Source organism: Gaeumannomyces tritici (genome assembly GCF_000145635.1).
Source record: "Gaeumannomyces tritici R3-111a-1 unplaced genomic scaffold supercont2.4, whole genome shotgun sequence".
In the NCBI taxonomy this organism is placed as follows: domain Eukaryota; kingdom Fungi; phylum Ascomycota; class Sordariomycetes; order Magnaporthales; family Magnaporthaceae; genus Gaeumannomyces; species Gaeumannomyces tritici.
In genome coordinates, this window is record NW_008804548.1 from 3,239,607 (window position 1) to 3,261,650 (window position 22,044).

Below are 22,044 nucleotides of genomic sequence, written 5' to 3' on the forward strand. Positions count from 1 at the left end.
GTCTAGTCCATTAGTCCAAGTGGTTTGGTTATTGTGTGTCTGCAAGTGTATGTGCGTGAGTAAGTGTGTATGTATGTGCGCCTCTTTTTTACCGTCTTCGTCCTCGCCTCGGAGCGGGTGTTGTGTATGGCTGACAGGTGACCCCCAACCTACATCGCCTACCTAGACAGGTACCCAAGGTACGTACCCTAACCTGACTACTGCTAGCGGGAGGCGCGTGTGTGTGTCTATCTGACCACCCGGGATGCTCAATCGGGCAGAGCCGCGGCCAATATCGCCGACCTCCTTGGCTGGCCGCCGCAACCATCTAGCCGAGGCAGGACGGGGAAGCTCTCTGTTGTTTTTTTTTTTTGTGTTTTTTTTTTTTTTTTTTTTTTTTTTTGGTTGTTGAAAAGGATGCCGTCACGGTGATGGGGGAAACACATAATACCGGGGGGAAAAGACGGGAAACCGGTGAGGGCTCGCGCGGGTCTCGATGCTGTACATGGCCATACCGGTCAGGGCGCGATGGGGACCTGGGGGTGCGCAAGAGGCAAGAGGCAGCGAGGTAACAATATCAAAAAAGTCAGAGCCGAAATGGCGGTGTCGAAACCCAAGAAGCAGTCCTGTCCAGCCGTCTGCTCCGTTCCGCTTGGACAAAAAAAACGTGTGTGACCTACCCAAACCAGCGAAGTCTCTTTTTATTATTAGTTCATGTCCACTCAATCCCTCCGGCGGATCCGGAGATAGGTGTCTGTGGGACTGATGAAGCGAAGCATGCATGTTGTTCTGTTCACAGGCCTGCACGGGTTGTCCGTCCTCCCCATGGGCGTGGCTGTTGGACATGCATCAGTGACAGGGGGGTCGCGATGGATGATATGGGTTTCCGGTTGCGAGACTTCAGGTCTTGGGGGGCTCACAGTGTGGGGACCTTGCAAGCACACGATTTGGGTTGAACTGAAGCTGACGGAGCTGACGGAGCTGACGGAGCTGACGGCGGGGGAGAGCTTGAGGAGACAAAGAGGGAGAAAAAAAGACAACAACAAAGGCAAAACCCACTCTGCCGTCCCGATTGGAAGGGCCAGGCAATCACTTGACACACCGGTCAGCTCCACCCGCCGCCAAAGCACGACAAAGGTGCAGTGCAGTGCGGTGCGGCCAGCTGGATCACAGCCCGGCGACAGAACAGCCAGATCACAGAGCAGGGACGGCTCCAACGACGGCGTCACTGCCAGCACCACCACAACCAGCAGTAGCAGCAGCACCACCACCACCACCACCCGCTCGCCCGTCGCGCACATACACACACCTGCCGGCAGCAGAACGCTGGACTGAGGCCTAAGCTGCGTGGCTCGGACCCGACCTTTTTTTCTTTTTTCTTTTGCAGTGCAACGCTCCCAAGCACAGGGCCACCACGACCGACCGCAAAAAAAAAAAAAAAAAGCCCAACCGAGCTCTGCCTAACCCCTCACTGACCACGTTGCGCCTTGCCGCCGGGAATTGAAGAGACGCTCGTTGCAGCCAACAGCGCAGACAGGACCGAGGCAGCAGCACATACACATAGAACCTCGTCGGCCATTCACACCCATTCATATCTCATCCAAAGACACATCACACACAGACACACACGCATCACATACACAAACACCCACACCCACACCCACACCCTCAGGGTTCAAGCGAAGAACGCAAGCCAAGAATTATTTTTATTAAAAAAAAAAAAGCAAACAAAAAGTAACACAAAATGGCGGGCAAGAAGGGCGGCGGCGGCGGCGGCGGCGAGGGCAGCAAGAAGGCGCAGGGTCAGGCCCGCAAGGCCGACGCGGCGGCTCAAAAAGCCGCCGACGAGGACTCCCGCCGGGAGGCGCGGGACGCTGCAGAATGGGATAAGGGCGCAAAGAACAACTCCAAAAAGTAAGTCAAGACGAGAAGAGAGAAAGAGAGAGAGAGAGAGAGAGTACGGGAGAGCGTAGAGCAACAAAACAGAAGAGTGCGCGCGCGTGTGCGCTGTGCATGCGCCCGTGGCTCCCAAGGCTCGGCGACATGTTCTCCCCCTCCCGATTCCGTTGCCGGTGCCGATCTGACCTCCCCCCTCCCATCGCCCCCATCGGCCCTGTTGATTTCTCTCGTTTCCCGCCCTTTCCTCGCAAATATGGCCCGCCTCTTGCCCGTGGCCGGACGCGCCTGGGCCCGACATGAAGCAGACAATACATGAAGCAGACATACAGACAGCAGGCTTTGCAGCGCAGCCCAACTGCCACCTCCCCCCGCCTTGCCTCGCTGTGCTGCCTTGATGCCTTCCATCTCAGCCCATCCCCACCACCACCACCACCACCAGCCGCGAAATACCCGGCCGTGACACGTGTCTCGCCCCCTACACCGCATGCAATGCCCATCCCCCAAAACACCTACACAGTACCCTTCTTTCATTCATCTGCGGGGACGCACATGGTCACTTCACATCTGTCACATCCACATCGCCGATTTATTTCCGGTTTCGTCCCGCCCATGACGGTGCTATGGTATGAGGTCCTCATTACCAATGCTGACGGCGAGGGACGCTGGGGGCTGGGGGGCGTGGGCTTGACGCCTTGCGCGTCCCGCCTCTTGTCCCAACTCCCCGACATGCAGGGAGGCTGAGGCGGCCAAGAAGGCCGAGCAGGCACGCAAGAAGGCAGAGAAGGATGCCCTGATGGCCGAGGACGAGCGCAACACGCCGGCCCGGTCGGCGCCCAAGAGCTCCAAGGCGGCGCCCAAGAAGACGGCGTCGCGGGGGCTGGACCTGTCCCAGCTGGACGACGAGGGCGGCTCCTCGGCCAAGGGCGGGCTGTCGACGCTCAATGCGTCGGGCATTGACAACGCGCTCGACGCGCTCTCGCTCGCGGGCGGCTCGTCGGACGCGGCAAAGGTCGACCGGCACCCAGAGCGCCGCTTCAAGGCCGCCTTCGCCGCCTTCGAGGAGCGCCGGCTCAAGGAGGCCGAGGCTGACGGCAGCATGGCGGGCCTGCGGCTCAAGCAGAAGCAGGAGCGGCTGCGCAAGGAGTTTGAGCGCAGCCCCGAGAACCCCTTCAACCAGGTCACGGCTAGTTACGACGCCTCCAAGGGCGAGGTCAAGGACATCCGGGAGAGCGAGAAGGACAAGATCGAGACCCGGCTTGCCGAGAAGGAGTAGGTGTCGTTATGTTGCTATGCTGCCTGCACTAGCCTGAATTGGCCTGCACACATGCATCTCGTCTGGCCATCTCACCCGCTCCCGTTGGGATAACCCGGGCTTCTAGTATATTACTCGGTTCCTTTTGCTATACATTCCATTCCCAAGCCCTCAAACACGTACCTACCTGCCAGCTGCATATGCCCCATCATCAAACGCATGCTGGCTTGACCCTGGCTGGACTGCATTTGTTTGCGCAAAGTTGGATGTTGTGATTTAAGCGCGCGGAAACAAAGACTCTCCCTCCCGACCGAATAGACGCAATAATCGAATCCAGTTCCTGTCCATCTTGTCGCTGTCTCGACCAAGATGAAAACCCACAGTTTTTGTTCCTATTCCTGCATTCTCCACACCGTACCTTTCTCAGCAGGCTTCTTCTCCCTCAGCTACCCCGCAGTGACCAGCAGCCGCACTGTATCTACCCCACCATGCCGTCATATTGAATCACTGTCCCGATGGCCGGACCCTTTTTTCTGCAGGGGCCGTTTCTGCCACGGTTGACCGCCCTCGGCTAGCATGGCCCCGGTGCTGCACGGGCGCTGGTCACGCCAAGCGCACTGCAATGCACGCCCTGTGTCGCGACAATTCGAGCCAGCCGCGCGTGTGTGTGCGCCCGCCCGTCGCATGATTGAGGGAAACGACCAGCCGACTTGATGGGCCTGGCCTTGCATCTTAATTGAGCGCTTTTAATTCATCGTTGTCCCAAATCCATGTCGGCGCGCGTTTCAACTCGACAAATGGGCCACGACGCAAAATGAACGACGCCAACGACGACGACGACGACCATCACAACAACACCACCATCGCTCTCAAACAAGCCACCCTGACCACCCCGACATGGCGTCCCTGAAGCTGTCTTCGCTGCCGTCGCTGAGGCGGCAGAACCTGCTTGCCGAATTGTATGCTAGACGAAACATTGCAAAATCAATCTACCAGAATGGGCTAAACTGACGCTTGTTTGCCGTCGTGTCTGTCACGCAGCGCAGGACTGAAGCAGGCCCGCCCCGACGGCGTCTTCGTCAGCTTAACCCCCGGCGATCCGACCCTGTGGTCGGGCGTCATGTTTGTTCGCAAAGGTGAGGACGCCCATACCGCTATCCTATCCGCCCGGGCATCCATCCCCCAGGAAACGAAGCTGAACAAGCCGAACCGCCCCGCGCAGGACCGTACGCGAACTCGATCCTGCGCTTCCAGATCTCGTTCCCCGACACGTATCCCCGCCTGCCGCCGCTGGTGACCTTCTCGACCGACATGTTCCACCCCCTCATCGCGCCCCTGACCACATACATGTACACCACCGACATCCACGACAACGGTACCGTCAGCGCCACCGATGACGAGCGCCTGCCCCCGGGCGGCTTCAGTCTGCGCCACGGCTTCCCCGCCTGGTTCGGCAGGGGCAGCTCCCGGACCAGGAGCGCCAACAGCAACGCCAACAGCGTGCAGCAGACGCCCCCGAGGCCGTCCAATCACAGCAATACTGATAACAACAGTGGCGGCAGCCAGGGTGCCGACGTCACTCCCGCGCCGTCCTCCAAGGTCTCGTCCGTCGGCGGCCCACACACCTACCTGCGCACGACGGCGGCCAGGGGCGAGGACGTGTCCACGTACGACGTGCTCCGCTACATTTCCAGCACCTTTGACGACGAGGACGTGCTCGACTCGATCCCGCTCGAGGCCGCCGGGAACCCGGGCGCCTGGCACGCCTGGAGGACGCGCCAACAGCAGAAGCAGCCGCCGCCGCCGCCGCCGACGGCCCCCTCGATCGATGGTGTCGCGGCCGGCGATGGGGCTGCCGTGCCGGATGCCCCGGAATCGGTGGCGCCTTCCGAGGACGGCAACGCCAGCACAGCCGGGACGACGGCCGGTGGTAGCAGCGTCGGCGCCGCCACGCCCGCCGCACCCCGCAAGCCTGGCGAGTGGAACTGGGACGGCGTGTGGGAGGACAGGGTCGACAGGCTCATCGCGGCCAGCCTGTCGGAGCAGGCGCTTTTTGGAAGCGCCGTGGCCGACGAAGTGGTGAGTGCAGAGTATACCACCGTGCCTGTGCCATGTTCTATGGTGTGCCGTTCAAGCTGCTGACTGATTTTGTTCGCAGATCCGGTTTGCGAACATGGAGAGGGGCGATGTCGGTCTTATTCAGGAGAATCTAATCAGGACTCTAGGGCCACCTATGTGAGGCCTTGATTTATTTTGTTCATTGTGGGGTGAATGCACCTTCCCCCTGAGCAGCATGTGTTATCTGGGAGGTACGAATCACCTTTTGAACTACCTCTGGTTGGAAGGCACGCATGTCTCCCTCGGAATTGCACCTGCCACCACCGATGCGTGGATTTCTGGGCACCTCGAAGGCGCCTCCTTGGGCTGGGAGGCAGTTTCCCTCGCCGTTGCATGGCGAAATCTAGCTACGTTTTTGTATTTTTGTTTTTGTTTCTCTTTCCTTTCCTCGTGTCTAGAATAGTTCGCTTTAGACTGGCAGCCACCAATACCCCCAAATGCTTTATTCATCTTGATTTCGATCCCATCATTTGAGGTCGACCAACTCTTAGACCAAGTATCCGCATCCAGGCAGTTCTCACTCGGCTCTTTTTCTTCAACCCGATCATAAGGGGACGATCCCGCTTTGAGCCTTGCTCCCGTGCCCCCGTGCACGGATAATGAGTAGCAGCTTGACCGTGGTTGGAGGTGTCGCGGTGCTCGTCCTCAGCGTCGCCCTCGCCGGCTCGGCCCTGGCCTGTTTTAGAAACGGCCGTGTTTTTTCCCCATCCCGTCGTCGGACGCTGCCCACGACATCCACCACCACCACCACCACCTCGGACGGCTCTTGGTTCTTCTTCTCCCGCCGCCGCCCCCGCAACCGCGCGTTCTGGCCGGAGCGGCTGGCCACCGCCGCCACCGCCACCAGCACCACTCGGAGCAACAGCAAAAAGTACAACAACAGCAGCAGCCCCTACAACTTCGCGGCGGACTCGTGGCGCGGCCTCGACAGTGCGCCGGACCTGCGCGCGGCCTTGGAACTGCAGCAGCAGCGCGAGAGCGGACGGACTCTCGACAACACGGCGGCGGCGGCGGTGGCGCGGGGGGACGAGGAGCAGCAAGAAGGCGACGACGAGGTATGGCGGCCGCGGCGCTGCAGCAACCTGACGTGGAGCTTCACCGACGTGACGACGCGGACGGCGGCGGAGCAGGGGTCGCGCTCACCGACGGTAGCAGCAGAAGCAGTGGTGCCCCGCAGCCCCAGCCCCTGCAGATTGTCAAGCGGCGCGAGAGCGTGCTCGGTGGTGGCTCCTCGAGGTCCGGCAGCGGCGGCACCGACTCGAGCGGCGGCCGCAGCGCTCCTGAGCCCCCCGGCGGCGGCGATGACGACGCGCCGCTGACGGTACGCAAGCGGAGGCCCAACGCCGGTGGGGTCGGGGTCGGGGTGAGGAAGCCGCGCCTGTCGGGCAGCTGGACCTGGGGAGGAGGCCTGGCGGGAGTTCGGCTGGGGCGCGATGATGGCGACGACGCCGACGGTGAGGCTTGCTACCCATGCTTTTTTTTTTTTTTTTTTTTTACTTTTCATGTGCATCTGGGGGGAAAGAAGAGCTGTTGGCTGACAAGGAAATGGGGAGCTGGGTCAGATGCCGATGGTGCCCATCAGCGCCGCGGCAGCCTCGGGCTCGCCACGCCGCGGCCGCTGGCAGGCCTCACGCCGCCGCCGGGTATGACGGCGCGACGACGTAGCACCAGGACCCCGTCTCTCGAATCCCTCGACATGACCCGACGGTTCCCGCAGCCGCCACCGTCGTCGACGGTCTTTGATATCGGCGGCGGCGGCGACCCCTACGCCCGCGCCACGACCTGCCTGCCGTTTTTGGACCACCGCCACAACAACAACAACAACAACAACAACAACAACAACAACAACAACAACAACAACAACATCAACAATAATAGCCGACAACACTACCGACAGAACTACAGCCCACCACCCCCTGCCCCCGTGGCGGAACCGTTGGTCCTCGTGCCCTGCGTCACGGTCACGCCCGACTGCAGGGGCGTGGATGCGGGCAGCGCGCGCAGCTTCTGGGCAGCTGTGCAGGTGACGACGTGGCTCTCGCGGCCCGAGGCCGGTGGCGGCGGCCGGTTCGGGGACGCCTGGGGCGCCGGGCAGGGACGGGCGCTTAGGGCTGTAGGCCAGGACGAGCTGGGTGGGTTTGTGATGCGTGCACCCATGTCTACCTAGTCTGCTCCACACACGCGGCGAGGCAGAGCTAGGGTTTTTGCTAACATTATGCATGCACGGGTCATCTAGGACTTTATCAATTCGGATACATCTATGACGTTAAGCTCGAGGTGCTCCCGGTGCACGGCAACTCTGACGTGCTCGAGATATTGGTCGATGAGGCAGCCCCGGCGTGAGTAGACCTCATCTGCCACATTCCTGTCTCACCTAACCCTTATTGCCTGTGTTGAGTGCTTACGTGTTCAATGTCACAAAAAATAGCATCCTCGAACCGGGCGCTCGGCTCCTGGCGCTCGCCCATATACAACTAGAGCCGACTGACGCAACAGTAGAATCGCCCGGCCGCGAGCCAGGGCAGAGGCACGACTCGGACGAGCTGATGAGGGACCTCGAGCTCCAGCTGGGCACGACGCGGACCGACTACCTGCGCGTGTGCCTGACGTACCGCCACTCGGGCTTCCCGCACCAGAAGCGAGCCCAAGCAGGTTCCGCGGCGCAGAGGTATAAACAGCAGCACCAGGCGCAGGCGCCGGCGCCGGCGGGCGACACGCCGTCGCCGTCATCGTCGGCATCGGCCACGGTGGCGGTCACGCACCGGATCGAGACCGAGGTCACGGCCACCATCGAGCGGCGCAACTCGGGGTCCCTGTGGTCCCCGACGCCGGCCGCGGCGCCAAACCCGCTGCTGCAGGTGGTGGCGTCGTGCTGGGGGGTCAGGGCGGCCCGCGACGTGATGCGACGCATATCCGCTAGGGCCGCCGCGGCCGAGGGTTTGGACAAGGCGGAAACACCCGAATCGTCGACACGGCCGCAAACCCCGGCCACGCCGACGCCGGCCTAGAGGTCCGCTGCCGCCAAAACCCTGCCCCGGAGACCCGCCACGGCGGCACCGCAGTCATCACACCGGCGGCCGCCGTCTCGCCTACCGTGCGCTTTCCCTCCGGTCAGCTCCGGCCGCCAACAGCAGCAACAGCCGACGGTACACGTGCCGGCCAGGCGCGCCAGCCTGCGACGAGACAGTGTTGCCGAGCAGCGCGCCGCCGCCACCACCGCCGCCGCCGCCGCCGATGCGGGCCGCACGGTCGAGACGGGGACACCCGATCCGGCGCACAGGATCTGGGGCCAGATCCGGCGCGCGTCGTCGCATCTACCCAAGCCGTCGCCACAGCCGACGCCGCCTTGGACGAGCGGGACGGTCGGGAGGCGTCTGGCCCCCGGCGGGCTGGTGGCCAGCCGCGTCGAGGGGCTGCAGCAGCAGGCCCAGGCCCAGGCCCAGGCGCAAGCACAGATGCGACCGCAGACGAGAGCATCGGCAGAGCCGCTAGCCAGCACCGGCGTCTGGCCCCCGCTGGCGTCGGCTGGCAACAACCGCGGCAGGGAGACGGTGAGGCGGCGCGAGGCGCTGTTGGAGACGGCCGTGCGGAACCGAAGGTCGCTTGGCGTGGACACGCTGAGGAGCCTGGTCCCGAGCGAGACGGATGGGGCTCCTGGAGGCGTCGAGTTTGGCATACGCCGGCACCACCAACAGCAGCAGCAGCAGCAGCGTGACGTCGTCCGGCGTGGCAGTGGCAAGGCGAAGAGGGAGTCTGGTGGGAGGTGGGGTTGGTCTGGGTGGTGGTGATGATGATGTGTCGCGCGCGTTATTAGTCATGGGCGTTTTTTTGAGATAGCAGAGAGAAACATTTATCATGGGTCATGGGGGTTAAAAATCACAAAAGAACAAGGATAGATAATCAAGTCTTCGTTTCTGGGCCTGATGGCAACTTTGGGCTCTCTGGTTTTGGACGCCCCTTGGATACAGCCGCGCTCCACGGCGGGTTGCCGTCTTGGTCGAACTCGGCCCACTGGAAGAAGGGGCAGCCCGTCTTGCCGGGGACGTTGCCCGCGTGGCACATCCAAAAGTACTTTCCCCAGTTCTCCCTCTTGCGCTGCACGACCCTCAGGACGGTCGGGACCTGGCACCTGCACTTTGGGGTGAACTTTGGGTGGAAGGCGGCCTTGTAGTCGCGGTAGGTGACGTTGATGCGCCGGTTGCCGGCCACGGGGTGCGGCTGGATGGCCTGGGCCGGGGCGATGCAGTGCTTCCACTCCTCCTGCATTTCGGCGTGCATGACGAGGAGCGAGTTGTGCGGCAGGTGGATCGAGATCTGGCCCTCGTTGGCGGCGTCCTCTGGCTGTTGTTGTTGTTGTTGTTGTTGTTGCTGCTGCTGCTGGTGACCGTCGCCGCCGCGCTCGTCCCCCTCCTCCTCCTCCTCCTCCCCCCCTGCTGGGCACAACGCGGCGGACGCGGAACTCGCGCGCGACGCCCAGGGACAGCGAGCCGATGACGGCGCGGGGGCCCAGGTACGTCAGCTGGTCGCTGTGCCAGCCGACGTTCTCGTGGGGCCCGTCGTAGCAGTTGACGAAGGCGGCGTTGGGCACGAAGGGGTCGGGCGACTGGTGCCGGAGCTTGCGCCCGCCCGGGTACCGCGTGCGGATCCGCTCCGCCACCTCGCGCTGCACCGCCGCCTGGACCCTGGGCCGGACGGCTTCGAGCTGGGGGGTGAGGCGGCGGACGTCCTGTTTTTTTGTGTGTGTGTGTGTGTTTGGTGAGTAAGGTACACATTCGCGAGGCACATCGCCGGAATAGGCACACCACCGGAATAGAACAAGGAAGAAGCAAGGAGAGAATTACATTCAACTTGGCGCCGTTGTACAGGTACTCGTACTTTTGCTGGTGCATCTCCTCGAAGCTGCCGACAAAGAAGGCCGTGGTGTGCGGGCTGGAGACGACATTGTCAAACAGCTTAAAGGTGATCTTCTCAAACGTCTCCGACTCGACCAGGAGCTCCCTTAGTAGCGCATTGGCGTCGTCGGGCGGCAAAAAGTTGTGCACCACGGTGCACGGGGTGTGCTCGGCGATGTCTATGGGGTCGTACAGGAACAGGGTCTTGCCTTTTCTCGACAGGGCCTTGGCCGTCCTCTTCTTCGCCGGGGAAGCGTGGGAAGAAGGAGACGACGAAGAGGACGAAGAAGGATGTGCAGCTGTTGTTGTCGTCGTGAAGGATCTCAGGGATGACTGAGTCCCCCCGCCCATGACGGCTCTTGTGCCCCCGCCGCCGCCACCAGGCTTCCCGGGCGCCAAGAAGGCCGCCGACAGGGACGCCGAGGCCTCGTCCACGGAGCCGTCGTGGGCGAGCAGCACGTCGAGCAGGAGGCCCTGGTCCAGGTCGGGGTGCAGCGACGACAGCAGGGCCAGCTTGAGGTCGGTCGAGTCCGAGTCATCGTCGCTGCTGGGTTTGCATCTCTTTCTCGTCACGAACGCGTCCATGGTGGAAGTAGTAGATACCTCTAGTATCATTCACTTGCGTCACAATCAGCGGACTCGGGCAACCAAATAAAGCCATCACCAAAAGGGCCAGGAACTTGCCGACAAGCCCACCAGGCAGCCCCGCCCAATGTCACGAAAACGGCGCCAGGACACGTGACACTCCCTCGGTCTAGTGCGCTCCAGCGGCAAAAAGGTGGGACCTCTTCCTAGCATGCGCAATCCGGAAAAGTTGCCGAGGCTTATTCTGGCCGAGAACTTCGCACTTGGACGACGTTTGATGCAAGCCCGGCTTCGAGATGAGTAATTCCCAGCCGCCTCCCGCACATCTCAGGTAGTGTGGACAGGATCGCGTAATCTCTCAAAGCTGGAAGGGGTTTCTCAACCCAGAGGAAGGGGGCCCATGGGAGCCAGCAGCCCGCCATAAAATAAAAACAACAAGCCCTGATCATGGCTGCCCCCATGCTCGAGTTCCGGACCCAGGGGTTCAACCCCTACGCCGTCAAGTACTCGCCCTACTTCGACTCGCGCGTCGCCGTCGCCAGCTCGGCCAACTTTGGCATCGTCGGCAACGGCCGCGTCTACTCGCTAGGGCTGACGGCGGCAGGGGTCCAGATTGAAAAGACGTGAGTGTTGAGAATCGTCGTCGTCGTCGTCGTCGTCGTCGTCATGGAACACGCAGCAAAAAGGCTGACCCGCCCCAGCTTCGACACCAACGATGCCCAGTATGATCTCGCTTGGTCTGAGCTCAACGAGAACCAGCTCATCGTGGCCTGCGGCGATGGCTCCATCAAGCTGTTCGACCTTGGCGTCAACGAGTTCCCCGTCATGAACTTCCATGAGCATAAGAGGGAGACCTTCTCCGTGTGCTGGAACCCCGTCACCAAGGACACCTTCCTGTCTAGCTCCTGGGATGGTACCGTCAAGATTGTGAGTTTGGTGTTCCAGTCCAGTCTCGCAGCTACGTCACGTGCTTCCAACCAGATACCTCACCTCCCCGAGCTGACAGCTTCTCCCAGTGGTCGCCCACGCGCAACCACTCGCTCAAGACGCTGCCCATCGGCAGCTGCGCCTACAGCGCCTCCTTCTGCCCCTTGAACCCGGCCCTCATCAGCGCCGCGTCCACCGACTCGTGCGTGCGCCTCTTCGACCTGCGCACGCCCGTGTCGGCAAAGTACCACCTTGTGGCCACCATACCGGTCCACGCGCCCTCGCCCTCGTGCCCCGCCCAGGCCGCGCCGCCCGCCGAGGTGCTCACGCACGACTGGAACAAGTACCGCGACTCGGTCGTCGCCGCCGCCGGCGTCGACCGCGCCGTCCGCACCTTTGACGTCCGCAACCCCGCCGCCGGGCCCCTCTCCCGCATGGACGGCCACCAGTTCGCCGTCCGCCGCGTCTCGTGGAGCCCGCACGCCGCGGACCTGCTCGTGAGCGCGAGCTACGACATGACGGTCCGCCTGTGGTCCGACTCGTCCGCCGCCGCCGGCCCGCCCCAGCCCCCCACCGCCCCGCCGCCGCCCACCGCCCAGGGCAGGGAGCTGGGCGTCATGAACCGCCACACCGAGTTCGCCACGGGAGTCGACTGGTGTCTGTTTGGCGCCGGCGGCTGGGTAGCCTCTTGCGCGTGGGACGAGCGGGTGCTGCTGTGGGACGCCAATGCCTTCATCCGGAGGTAACGGTGCCAGCCCTAGATTTTTGTTATCCTGCATCAGACGTGAAAGGAACCTTGGAAGCGGGCGCATTTTCTCCTGCTGCTGTGTTCTGGGACCTGGAGAATTTAATGGGAGCGTTGACGTTCCTTTCCGACACGGAGCTCCCAGCTCCCTGGGGTGATGGTGCCCCAAGGCGGCGAGGAAGGGAGCGAGATCGGGGCAGCGAGAGAAAACGTGGGAAGGAACGCTGTCCCCCTCCATGAGCCCCGTCCCGGGCGGATGGGTTCCCGACTCGCCATGCAGCAAACGCGCCAAATGCAACGCAGACCACTCCGAGAGGTCCGGGTCCGAGTTCAGGTGCGCCCACCGACCCCTGTGCAATGACACAATGCCCGCTGTGCGATGGTAGTGCTGGGCCACACCACACGGAAACGTAGGAACTGTGTCAAACGGGACTTTTTCTTTTTTTTTAGCTGGGCATTCCAGAATGGGGTTGCCCCGTGAGCTTCTTATCTCTTCTCAACCTGTATTCTAATCTCAGCCTTACCTGGCCAATATCGCTATGAACACCACGTCTGTTTTGTCGGCGGCCCGTTTTCGCCCCAGCGTTGCCGCGTCACCGAAGCAAACATGCCGTGGTACCTTTCTTTTTGTTAGTCCCTGTTTACTGGGCACGCTTGCGTGACAAGCTGGATGACTCCTCCCTTTTCAACCCACCTTCTGGTACTCTGGGTGTTCTTTGGCGTAGGCAGGTAGGTATTTATCTCTCTTCCTCCACGCGGCCCTTCGTTTCTTTCCCATCAACCCTGTGGTTAGCAGTTGGGGATAATATCTCATCGGCCGAGACACAATCAGGGCGCGTAAAAAAACCAGCAGCGCCCACCTACCTACCTACCTGCTTGCCTATCACATCTCCTCCATCCAGCTCGTACGCGTCAAGAACCAGGCTTTGCTCTGTCCTGCCACTCAAACAGCACCGGTTGGTTCCCTCTGCTCCCCCCCATCCAGTTGCTATGGAAGCACTAACTATGACGTAGCCCGGAGAACTACAGCAAAGATGTCCGACACGGAACTCTTCATCCTCGCCGCCTTGCTTCCTCTCATCTCAATCATTGGCATCTGCATTCTCTTTTGGTATATGAAAAAGACAGAGTGAGGGGCCGGAGAGATACGACGGGAGGGCTGGGGGATCATCGGGTGGGGGTGGGGGTGTTGTTGCTGTCTAAGCGCAACGTCAGGACACTTCTACATGGGCGAGACTGGATCAAGGATCACGAGCGCCGAATCCCAGCGGGAGACAAGACCACGATGAATTCTCAATCACTGAGCGCTGTACACATATATGCTTCGCTTCCTTGCTCATAAGCCAATCAATCTAGTCCCTTCACAAATCGCAAATCGCAAAAAAAAACGCGCAACTCGATGCGCTTGAAATAAAACCAACTTTCTCGCAAGATAGATTCATCTTCCCGCCGTTGACGATCAAGGACGCGTCGTCGAGTTTTGAAGAGCAAAACCTCGACGCAAGCAAGCAAGCTCCTAGTGCCGCTGATCTTCGGTGCCATCGACCCAGCTGGTGCAGTTGACACATCTCCGGGCCCTGCAAGGGAACGTGTGGTCAGTATGGAAGGGCAGAGAGCGTCCGCGATAGCATTGGATGAGAGAAGGGGACGGGATGGGTGAGAGGGAGAAGGGCAGCGGTCACGGCGTGAGTCGGTGTTGGAGGGCATGTGTTGGCATATGTCGGCATACTGTCATCAGGATGCTGCGTTAGTAACTTGTGCCACCAGCACCAACACTGCCAGGGCACGTCGACGTACCTTCTCGTTGATGTTCTTCCTGCAATACGGGCACTTGCGGAGGTGCTTGATGATGGGGTCCTTGGAGAAGTACTGGTAGAGGCCCGCCAGCGCATATAGCGAAATGCCGATGCCCAGGAAGTTGAGCGACTTGTTTACGAAAGACCTGTGACGCAAATCCGTGTCAGCTTCAAGGAATCAACTAGACGCCCGCTTAGGAAGCGGAGCGAGGGCGAGGAGAGCCTACCCCCAGGCCATGACGACGGCGGAATCGTCCTGGGCCATCTTGATGGTAGGGTAACCTCCATGCTTGGGGTCATATTTGGGCCCGGGTTTGAGCACAGCAAACTTCTCGTCTAGGTTTTTGTTCAGGGGCTACGTGCAACGGTGAGTGTCAGCAAAATCACATAAACGATGGTGTGAGGGCGGGTACATACCAGAAGCACACTTAGGGGCGGGAGCAGAATATCGGAAACAAACGAGTTGACAATGGTGGTAAAGGCAGCAGCAAGGCTGTGGGTGAATCCTTGTTAGTCAGGTCGGCCGAAGCTCACACTGACAGAGACGACTAGGGAACCCACATCAATCCAAAAGCAATCTCCAAGATGTTGCCCTGCAGAGCAAAGTCGAGGAAGCCATCCCACACGCGACGGACCCGCCGCTCGCCGGGGAAGCTCTCCTCGGTCCCGAGCAGGGGCCTCCTTTCGCGGTTTTCCCCTTGTGGCATGTTGGATGTTTGGATAAGGGATATCGCCTGTGACGAAGGAGAAAGAGCTGCCGGCGTGGCGAGATGGCAAAATACTCAAGTGTTTAGAGTTGTAAAAGAGCGGTCGCGGCAAGGGGGAAAGTTGGCGGTGGTCCGAAGTGCTTTTGCTTGTTTGTTTTCGGGGATATGCGGTTGGGCTGGCTGAATTCCATTTCGGGCGGCAGCCCGCCATCAGAGACAGCCACCCAGGATGCAGCGCACGGCCCACAGGTGGAGAGAGGTCCCCCAAACCGCTTCCATGACGTCATGGTCGATTGTTTCCGGCAACATGACCAATGGTCGTTGGTTCTTGCCATGGCTGCGAAGTCCTGTAATTTTAGATAGAGATGGAAGCTGACTATGATTGGGCACGAGGGCCGCCTGCACGGTGCCAGGTTGAAACTAAGCAGCAATTATTGAACAAGATAAACGAAGCCAAAGATTGACAAGAGCAACATGAAAGAAAACGCATCCGAGATACAGCTTGAGTAGTTCCGGGAATATAAAAAAATGCCAACCACGCAGCCCCTCATCGCCCCCGTCTCATTACGCGCGCCTGCGATAGACAGCAAAGAAGCCAAAGGCCCAGACCAGGGCCGCAAGCCCGGTGATCACGAACGAGGCCCAACTAAGCCCTCTAAACTTGGAACCCGCCTGCGCGTGCAGCCCGATCCGCCCGCCTTTGTCCTCGATGACGCCCGCCAGCTTGTCGCCGCCCACGGTGGTCAGCAGCGTGCCCGACAGCAGCATCACGGACGCGAGCAAGTGCACAAGCACGTTCAGCACGGCCAGCACGGGGGCCGCGCCGGGGAGCAGCAGGGAGACGATGCCGCCGAGGGTGGCGAGGCCGGCCAGCACGACGCCGGCGATGAAGAGCCCCGCCATGGCGCGGAAGATCTTGGGCGCCGCGTTGGCCACGTCGGCGATGGCGGCGCGGATGGGGCCCGGGATGCGGAGGTCGAGGTCCACGACCGAGAGCACGTTGAGCTCGGCGAGCGGCTCGGTGCAGCGGCTGGGGGTGAGGCCGTCCGACGAGTCTTCGCCGTTTGCGTACTGGCCAGAGCAGACCGTCATGGCGTGGAGGGCGTAGAAGCGCTCGACGCCGAGGGCGTCGGTGACGCTCTGGAGATCCTCGTCTTCGTCCTCGTCCTCCTTGCCGGTGCGGGGCTTCTTGGGCGTCTTGGGGGCCTTGGGGGCCTTGGGGGCCTTGGGCTTCTTAGGCGCCTTGGGCGCCTTGGCCTTAGCCGTCGTCGCTAGCGGGAGGAGGCTCTCGCCGAGCTGGCTCGTGTCGAGGAGGATGATGTGGGTGTCGGACATGAACCCCGGCTTGTAGCCGGCCAGCAGGGTGAGCAGGGCAAGTATGAATGCCGTGAGTGTAATGAGGAGGGGGGCGAGGGTGAAGAGTCGCTGCCGGCGTGTAGAAGACATCTTTGCAGTTGAAGTCGACGTTTTGTCGATGAGCCGAAAGGACGGGAGACGAGTGCCGGAGAAGTCAGGGACGCCGTTTTACGCCAAACACGCGGTCTTTGTCCCTGAGCGGCAGCCGCGCCTGGAAAGTGGCGCTGCTCTTTGGCCCGGCCTCGCCGGGCAAACAAAGAAAGATTGGGGGATCCAGCTGATAGACAGGGGAAGCAGAAATGAGCTTTCTCCATGGGCCCTGTCGCCGCATTCGTGCGATGGTGACAAAAAAATAGAAAACGAGAAGGGCGCTCAAACACCGTAGGCTGTTTGAGTGCAAATGTTGCTTCTCTCCTACCTATATATATCACACAAGAAAGAAAGCGCACATGAATGGCAGGCGGCCTTATAACACCGGATGGACAAGATTGATGGGAGGCAAGATTTGCAATTGCCATTTTGCTTAGCGGGTTCTTGCTCTTCTGCTCAAACCGAGTCCGCTGGCAAACACGCCCGTCAGGATGTGGTGAAGCGGCAAGAACGGGACACAACGCATGTATGCATCACCCATCAACAACAGCGATAGCGCCCAACAGCTGGCCGGGCCGCGAGATTGTATACAGTTATCAGTTGGGCTTTTTAATCGAAAAGATGGTGTCTTTTCTGGGAAGGTACCTAGGTTCCTACTTGGGGTGCCGTGCATATGGGATGTGGTAACAAAGAAAAGCTGCCGGTTGGGGCTGAGCCGAACAAATCTGGAATGCAATTCCGGATTTGGCAAAAACAAACTGCAAAAATAGAGTATTGTTGGAGGTGCTACTGCCCCCAGGCGGGATCGAACCGCCGACCTCATCATTACGAGTGACGCGCTCTACCACTGAGCTATACGGGCTGTTGGGGTCAGGGGCTTCACTTGTGGATTATAGCACCCCACACCAGTGCCACATCACGACCACCACGACAACTCGTCAGGGCCGCCAAGCTTTTTTCCTGCCACCATTTTCCTCCGTTTGACTTGAAGATCTGGGATTTGAAGGCAGTAATGGGTTTTTGTTTTCCAGAAATATTGGTTTAGCTGCTCATGCTACCTTGCTCTTCTGCTGGCCCCACATCTTACGACAAATCTGTGCACAAACCCGGTCGAGGCACGACGTTGTCCTAGGTCTCCAAAACGGCATCAAGAAGGACACCTGCTATTCATACTAGCACTGCTCAGATAGGCTGCCCTTGGCCACCTCGATAAACCTCCCACGGCCGCGCCGCATCGCCATTATGTGCCGTTCGATGCGGGCCGCGCGCGCAGAATTTTCTACAAAGCCGGCCGACTCGTCCACCTGCTCTGGCCTGGGCGTATTGTAGCCCCAGTGGAGGAGCAGAATCGTGACCTTTCCCCAAGCCCCCGCCCAGTCAACCCCGACGCTGCCGACAGGGATGGCGACCTCGGTTTCGTCAACGTCTCCATCGCCCCCAATGACGGCGCTGGAGAGTCCAGACGACGCTCGCGCGAGTGCCTCGGTCCACGCGGCGCAGCCTGTCAAGTCTAAATACTCCAGCCCGTATAGGCTTTTGGAGAGCCGCTTCAGCACCGCGACCGCCTCAGACCAATCGTCGTCCAACGAGTGGCTATAGAAGCCGGTACCGCCATATTGTACCGGGCCTGCCGGCGAGTCCACCGTGGTGCCAATGGCGTTGGGCGTCAGTGTGGGCTCTGGCCAATGCGCGAGACTGAGATGTGTGATGGCACCGCCCGCGTGTCTTGAGAAGGAGAGAAGCTGTCTCCATGACATTTTGTGCGCATTTTGCGGGCTCACCGCTAGCGACACGCGTGTTAAATTGGGCAGCAGAGGGAGGCGCAACGATTCCTGTGGCGCCTCTGGTGTGTCCCAGGAATCCTGTAGCCCCGTGTGCTGGGCCTCGGGGGGCGGTTGGCCCTTGAACAAAAAGCCCGAGAGCTCCTTGAGCTCTATGGACTTGCCCAGGCAGGCCATGAGGTCGAGGCAGCGTATGTTTTCGTTGGGAACGCCGCCACCATCGTTCGTTCCGCCCAGTTCCTCATCTCCAATATCTGGTGGAGGAAGGAACAGGGCTTTGAGGTCCGCGATAGACACCCCGGCCGCGCTGCATGACCCAATGTAACCGATGAGGGACTGGCGCAAGTGGTCGGGCAGCGAGTAAAGCCAATACTTATTATACTGCCGCTGGAACTCCCAATCAGTGGCCATGGCGGCCATGGCGATATCCATCAGGCTTCCACGGTCGGGGGCATTGGTGCCAGGAAGTTCGTTTATCACGAAGTCAACTCCCGCCACGGCTCCGACGAGCTGGTCATGAGCCCTGCGAACATGTGGCGCGTGCCTGGACTGCGACAGCCAGCTCCGCGGGGCCGCGGGGCCGGGCGGCAGACGGCGGCCACGGGCGTCGACCATGGGGCGGCGCGAGCGGGGCTGGATCGGCACGGGGGTCTCGGGCAACTGGAGGATCTGGCGGAGGGTTGGCGGCACACTGGGCACGGGGTGCACGGCGGCAGCGTGTGCGGTTGGCTGGGAGCTGCCGTCGGCGCTGCTGCTCACCCTCACCCTCCGCAAATCGGCGAGGAGCTCGTTCACGCCTCTGACATGATGGTCTGCATGTGTTCGGGGGCCGGTTAGCACGAGGGCAGAGGCTAGGCTCCCTGCGTCTCTTGACCAGAAGACGGCTGCGCTGAGCGTGGCCATTGGCTGGGTTTGTGTTTCGTATTGAGGGGATCGCAGGATGCCGCTACGTATGCTGTGTAATGGTCACATCCCGCCCCGGACGCCAGTAGCCACCTTTTGCTCCTGTTTTTTTTTCTTTTTCTTTTGCTTTTTTCTGTCTTTGTTCATCGCAGGCAATCCGAGCACCCGGGCTTGCTCCCGTGCCGCCTGGGACGGCAGGTGAGCGCACGACAAAAGGAGGCCTCACACTGGCACACTTACCCTCCGAGTTTGCAGCTTGCGCCCTCGAGCTGGCGAGCGACGGTGGCGGGGTCGACTGCGGCTTTGTGAAACTGGTCGGGCGCCGTTTCTTGGCCATCTTCAACGTTGCTGGTGTGGAAAAGCGGCGGCGGGCGCGAACCTCAATCGAGGCCGCACGTGAAGTCAAAATGCGCAACCAAGAGCCAAATGCATCTTCAACGCATCATGGCAGTAGGTAGCCCAAGGCGGTGCGTCAGTTTCCACACCGTAAGAGTCATCGTAGTTGGCGCCGACTGGACTTGTCAGCACCTTCCAGGCAGGAGAATCCTTGCAGCGCAGCCCGTGCCTGCCGCCCCAGCACGCCCAGCTGGGAGCACCTGCCAATAACGCGTCGCGCCCCTTCTAATTTAGGGTTGCAGGAGGTTAGGCAGTGCGGTTTGGCGCACGTTTGGCCCCCACCTCGCTGCCGCTGTTATTGGACCATGGCATGAATGATGGATGGGCAAGGGATCGTCGTGATGCCTTGCATTTAACCTCAACATTATCAACATCATCAACAACAGCAACAACAGCATTCCCGGCTTCCATCGCCGCTTCCACCCTACCACGTCACCAGGAACATTGGGCATGGACGCCGCGCTCTACCACCGGCCACAACAGCTCCGTCGCCTGGGCCACCGCGTGCCTCCTCGACCCAGCGTGTCCCCAGGCCTAGCCTCACAAATAGCACACATGTTGGAGTGCCACAACAGCTCGCAAAGCAAAAACACCATGTCAACCGGGGCCTCGCTGTGCTACCTGGGCCTGGACGATCACTGGATATGTGGGCCCGCCTCTAGCCGGCGCTGGCAGTGCGAAGGAAGCTCTGGGGGGTGGCGACTTGGGTTGCTCCTCGGGGCGCCAAGGCTGGGGATACTCCCCGGCGAACGACCAACATGCAGAGCACACATCAGCCAGGCCCTTGCCCCTTGCCTTCTTCGTGCTTATTGGTCGCGTGGCTCATGATGGCGCTGCAGCTGCCCCGGGCGATAATGTCCACTGCGCGCTCCTCCCGGTTCCGGGATTGCTCAGGAGAGAAAGGGATGGCCATGTCGTTTGATACGCCAGCTGTTCGCGTCCATGGACTCCCTCATGCACGCTCTGCAGCGGAGTTCTCCGCAACACCGTCCGTGGCTCCCACACGACCTGCACCTTCACGGGCTGCGTTCCTGGATGGGAAAAAGAGGCGCGGTGGGCGTCGTCCTCCGCCCTCGGGAGCTTCGGCTAGACGGCTGGCTGCGGAGGCCATTCTCTAGCTCCAAGCTAGTCTGGTCCGGCCATATGGAGCGTCTGCTCCTTCTCGTCCGCCCGGTATCATGAGACGTCACTCGCTCGCCCTTGGGCGCAAGCGTATCTGCGCAGTGAGCAGCCAGCCAGATGCACGCCCAGATTAACTGAGCCCATAGCCAGCATCTCACCTCCGCTCGCCGCCGCCCGAGCCAGTGTCTGGACGGGGGACGGCGGATGCAGATGCACGATGGGGCTACCATACGTCCGTAACTCTAGACAGGGTTGCTGGGCGAAGCATGGTGCCTCTCGGAGCCTGACTCGAAGCTGGAACGCCGCCTGGCGCCAAAATGCTGCAGTAGCGGCTCTGGGCTAAATCTACGCCAGCTCAGGGCGTGTAGGTGGTGTGTGTTGGCGTCATGACGCCACGGCTGAAAGCTTCACCCCTCACTCTCTCCAACGGGGAAAGCATATCTGCGGTTCCAGCCCAGCTGCCTCGGTAGCCTTGCACCTCGGGTAGCTGTGAGGTAGCTGTGAGGACACAATGGGGACCTGCCGCATCCTTCCATGGCACGGCAGCTTGGTTCTTGAGAGCCACTAGCTCCGCCGGCGAGACGCTTGTCGAACCTGCCAATAACCCCCTGGCAGTTGGCAGTTGGAATCCATTCGCCCATGGCCAGGAACAGGGCATCAAGCCTCCCCCGGGGCGCCCGGCTGTTTCCTGCCGCTGCTACCAGACGTGGACTCTTGTCACGCCTGTCATTGCGCCTTGTTGGCCTGTCCAGGATCGTTTCATGTCTGGGTGGCGGTCCTGCCTGGTCTGTCATATGTGAGACCGAGGTACCTGCTGCCAACTGGGCCCGTGGCCGGGGCAGGGCTCACGTCAACGTTACACTCTGGAGACTGGTGTCATCTCTGCCGCCGCCACGACCGCAGCAAACAGTGCGACTAGCGTGGCGTCTAGACACTCGCTGTCGAGTACACGGCAGCCCGAACCCCCAGGATCCATGTGGCAGGGCGTTCTTGGCACTCTGATATTTCGACATCCCTTTCGGCCCTTTCGTGTTTTGGTCCGGGATCGCATGCGTAAAGCGGGCTAGAGCAGAAGCAAGCCCGGCAAGGAGGGGGTGTGGCCCGCCAAGGGCGAACGAAGCTCGACGGTGGCAGAGGCTAGCCCGAGACGAGCAAGATGTTTTACAGAGGACCTTCACCTCACGCCATGCGGCCGCCCGATTTGTAAAAGACCGTCCAACTGCCGAGATAGCTTAACGGCTGTCTAGGTAACCTCTTGAAACCGTGCATGACTACCGGCCATCGCCAGAGGAGGACGGGCGGCACCAAGACAAGCAGCTCTGCCCAGAGGGTCATCTAGCTGTTTCCGTCATGATCTTGGTCCGGATCATCCGCCCAACCACCCACCTCCCTTCACTCCTGACAACGCATCCTCCACGCCCCCCTCCTCCGCCTCGTTACTGTCCCTCTCTCCACTCACCCCCTTCTCGTCCCCGCCGCCGTCTCTGACCATTTCC

At 60.9% G+C, this 22,044-nt stretch overlaps 10 protein-coding genes and 1 non-coding gene across 11 annotated transcripts; 6 read left to right on the plus strand and 5 right to left on the minus strand.

Moving 5' to 3' along the window:
• Positions 1-576: 576 nt before the first annotated feature.
• Positions 577-1,314, plus strand: GGTG_08492 (hypothetical protein; the record flags this gene model as incomplete). The annotated part of the gene is made up of 2 exons (XM_009226332.1): positions 577-607; positions 779-1,314. 2 exons carry the CDS (start codon positions 577-579, stop codon positions 1,312-1,314), a joined length of 567 nt encoding a protein of 188 aa, XP_009224596.1.
• A 409-nt stretch (positions 1,315-1,723) lies between these two features.
• On the plus strand, positions 1,724-3,151 carry GGTG_08493 (hypothetical protein; the record flags this gene model as incomplete). Its single annotated transcript, XM_009226333.1, has 2 exons — positions 1,724-1,893; positions 2,611-3,151. 2 exons carry the CDS (start codon positions 1,724-1,726, stop codon positions 3,149-3,151), a joined length of 711 nt encoding a protein of 236 aa, XP_009224597.1.
• A 580-nt stretch (positions 3,152-3,731) lies between these two features.
• Positions 3,732-5,729, plus strand: GGTG_08494 (hypothetical protein). Its single transcript, XM_009226334.1, has 4 exons — positions 3,732-4,089; positions 4,172-4,266; positions 4,353-5,209; positions 5,289-5,729. The coding sequence occupies exons 1-4, from the start codon at positions 4,028-4,030 to the stop codon at positions 5,367-5,369; spliced, it is 1,095 nt and encodes a 364-aa protein (XP_009224598.1). The 5' UTR covers positions 3,732-4,027; the 3' UTR covers positions 5,370-5,729.
• Positions 5,730-5,847: 118 nt separating this feature from the next.
• On the plus strand, positions 5,848-9,165 carry GGTG_08495 (hypothetical protein; the record flags this gene model as incomplete). Its single annotated transcript, XM_009226335.1, has 6 exons — positions 5,848-6,303; positions 6,327-6,702; positions 6,811-7,380; positions 7,485-7,587; positions 7,677-8,213; positions 8,289-9,165. The coding sequence occupies 6 exons, from the start codon at positions 5,848-5,850 to the stop codon at positions 9,034-9,036; spliced, it is 2,790 nt and encodes a 929-aa protein (XP_009224599.1). The 3' UTR covers positions 9,037-9,165.
• On the minus strand, positions 8,940-10,725 carry GGTG_08496 (GRF zinc finger domain-containing protein; the record flags this gene model as incomplete). Its single annotated transcript, XM_009226336.1, has 3 exons — positions 8,940-9,625; positions 9,690-9,974; positions 10,090-10,725. The coding sequence occupies 3 exons, from the start codon at positions 10,723-10,725 to the stop codon at positions 9,149-9,151; spliced, it is 1,398 nt and encodes a 465-aa protein (XP_009224600.1). The 3' UTR covers positions 8,940-9,148.
• A 227-nt stretch (positions 10,726-10,952) lies between these two features.
• On the plus strand, positions 10,953-12,980 carry GGTG_08497 (peroxisomal targeting signal 2 receptor). Its single transcript, XM_009226337.1, has 3 exons — positions 10,953-11,348; positions 11,427-11,652; positions 11,742-12,980. Exons 1-3 carry the CDS (start codon positions 11,173-11,175, stop codon positions 12,396-12,398), a joined length of 1,059 nt encoding a protein of 352 aa, XP_009224601.1. The 5' UTR covers positions 10,953-11,172; the 3' UTR covers positions 12,399-12,980.
• A 340-nt stretch (positions 12,981-13,320) lies between these two features.
• On the minus strand, positions 13,321-14,900 carry GGTG_08498 (hypothetical protein; the record flags this gene model as incomplete). The annotated part of the gene is made up of 5 exons (XM_009226338.1): positions 13,321-13,493; positions 14,195-14,339; positions 14,421-14,548; positions 14,611-14,686; positions 14,755-14,900. 5 exons carry the CDS (start codon positions 14,898-14,900, stop codon positions 13,401-13,403), a joined length of 588 nt encoding a protein of 195 aa, XP_009224602.1. The 3' UTR covers positions 13,321-13,400.
• Positions 14,901-15,464: 564 nt separating this feature from the next.
• Positions 15,465-16,346, minus strand: GGTG_08499 (hypothetical protein; the record flags this gene model as incomplete). Its single annotated transcript, XM_009226339.1, has 1 exon — positions 15,465-16,346. One exon carries the CDS (start codon positions 16,344-16,346, stop codon positions 15,465-15,467), a length of 882 nt encoding a protein of 293 aa, XP_009224603.1.
• Positions 16,347-17,136: 790 nt separating this feature from the next.
• Positions 17,137-17,208, minus strand: GGTG_20169. The gene has a single exon. It is a non-coding gene; the product is annotated as a tRNA-Thr (tRNA).
• A 37-nt stretch (positions 17,209-17,245) lies between these two features.
• On the minus strand, positions 17,246-19,521 carry GGTG_08500 (hypothetical protein). Its single transcript, XM_009226340.1, has 2 exons — positions 19,271-19,521; positions 17,246-18,939 (listed from the first exon to the last, which is right to left on the minus strand). The coding sequence occupies exons 1-2, from the start codon at positions 19,365-19,367 to the stop codon at positions 17,519-17,521; spliced, it is 1,518 nt and encodes a 505-aa protein (XP_009224604.1). The 5' UTR covers positions 19,368-19,521; the 3' UTR covers positions 17,246-17,518.
• Positions 19,522-20,465: 944 nt separating this feature from the next.
• On the plus strand, positions 20,466-22,040 carry GGTG_08501 (hypothetical protein). Its single transcript, XM_009226341.1, has one exon. It carries the CDS (start codon positions 21,188-21,190, stop codon positions 21,548-21,550), a length of 363 nt encoding a protein of 120 aa, XP_009224605.1. The 5' UTR covers positions 20,466-21,187; the 3' UTR covers positions 21,551-22,040.
• The last annotated feature ends 4 nt before the right edge of the window (positions 22,041-22,044 follow it).

Excerpts from the sequence above, each read along its gene's own strand:
- GGTG_08494 (XM_009226334.1), top strand. The coding sequence starts at position 4,028 with ATGGCGTCCCTGAAGCTGTCTTCGCTGCCGTCGCTGAGGCGGCAGAAC. Across the intron at positions 4,267-4,352 it reads CGTCATGTTTGTTCGCAAAG|GACCGTACGCGAACTCGATC; the intron begins GTGAGGACGCCC and ends CGCCCCGCGCAG. Across the intron at positions 5,210-5,288 it reads GCGCCGTGGCCGACGAAGTG|ATCCGGTTTGCGAACATGGA; the intron begins GTGAGTGCAGAG and ends TTTTGTTCGCAG.
- GGTG_08497 (XM_009226337.1), top strand. The coding sequence starts at position 11,173 with ATGGCTGCCCCCATGCTCGAGTTCCGGACCCAGGGGTTCAACCCCTAC. Across the intron at positions 11,349-11,426 it reads GGGGTCCAGATTGAAAAGAC|CTTCGACACCAACGATGCCC; the intron begins GTGAGTGTTGAG and ends GACCCGCCCCAG. Across the intron at positions 11,653-11,741 it reads GGGATGGTACCGTCAAGATT|TGGTCGCCCACGCGCAACCA; the intron begins GTGAGTTTGGTG and ends AGCTTCTCCCAG.
- GGTG_08500 (XM_009226340.1), bottom strand. The coding sequence starts at position 19,367 with ATGGCCAAGAAACGGCGCCCGACCAGTTTCACAAAGCCGCAGTCGACC. Across the intron at positions 18,940-19,270 it reads GCAAGCTGCAAACTCGGAGG|ACCATCATGTCAGAGGCGTG; the intron begins GTAAGTGTGCCA and ends GAACACATGCAG.
- GGTG_08501 (XM_009226341.1), top strand. The coding sequence starts at position 21,188 with ATGGCCAGGAACAGGGCATCAAGCCTCCCCCGGGGCGCCCGGCTGTTT.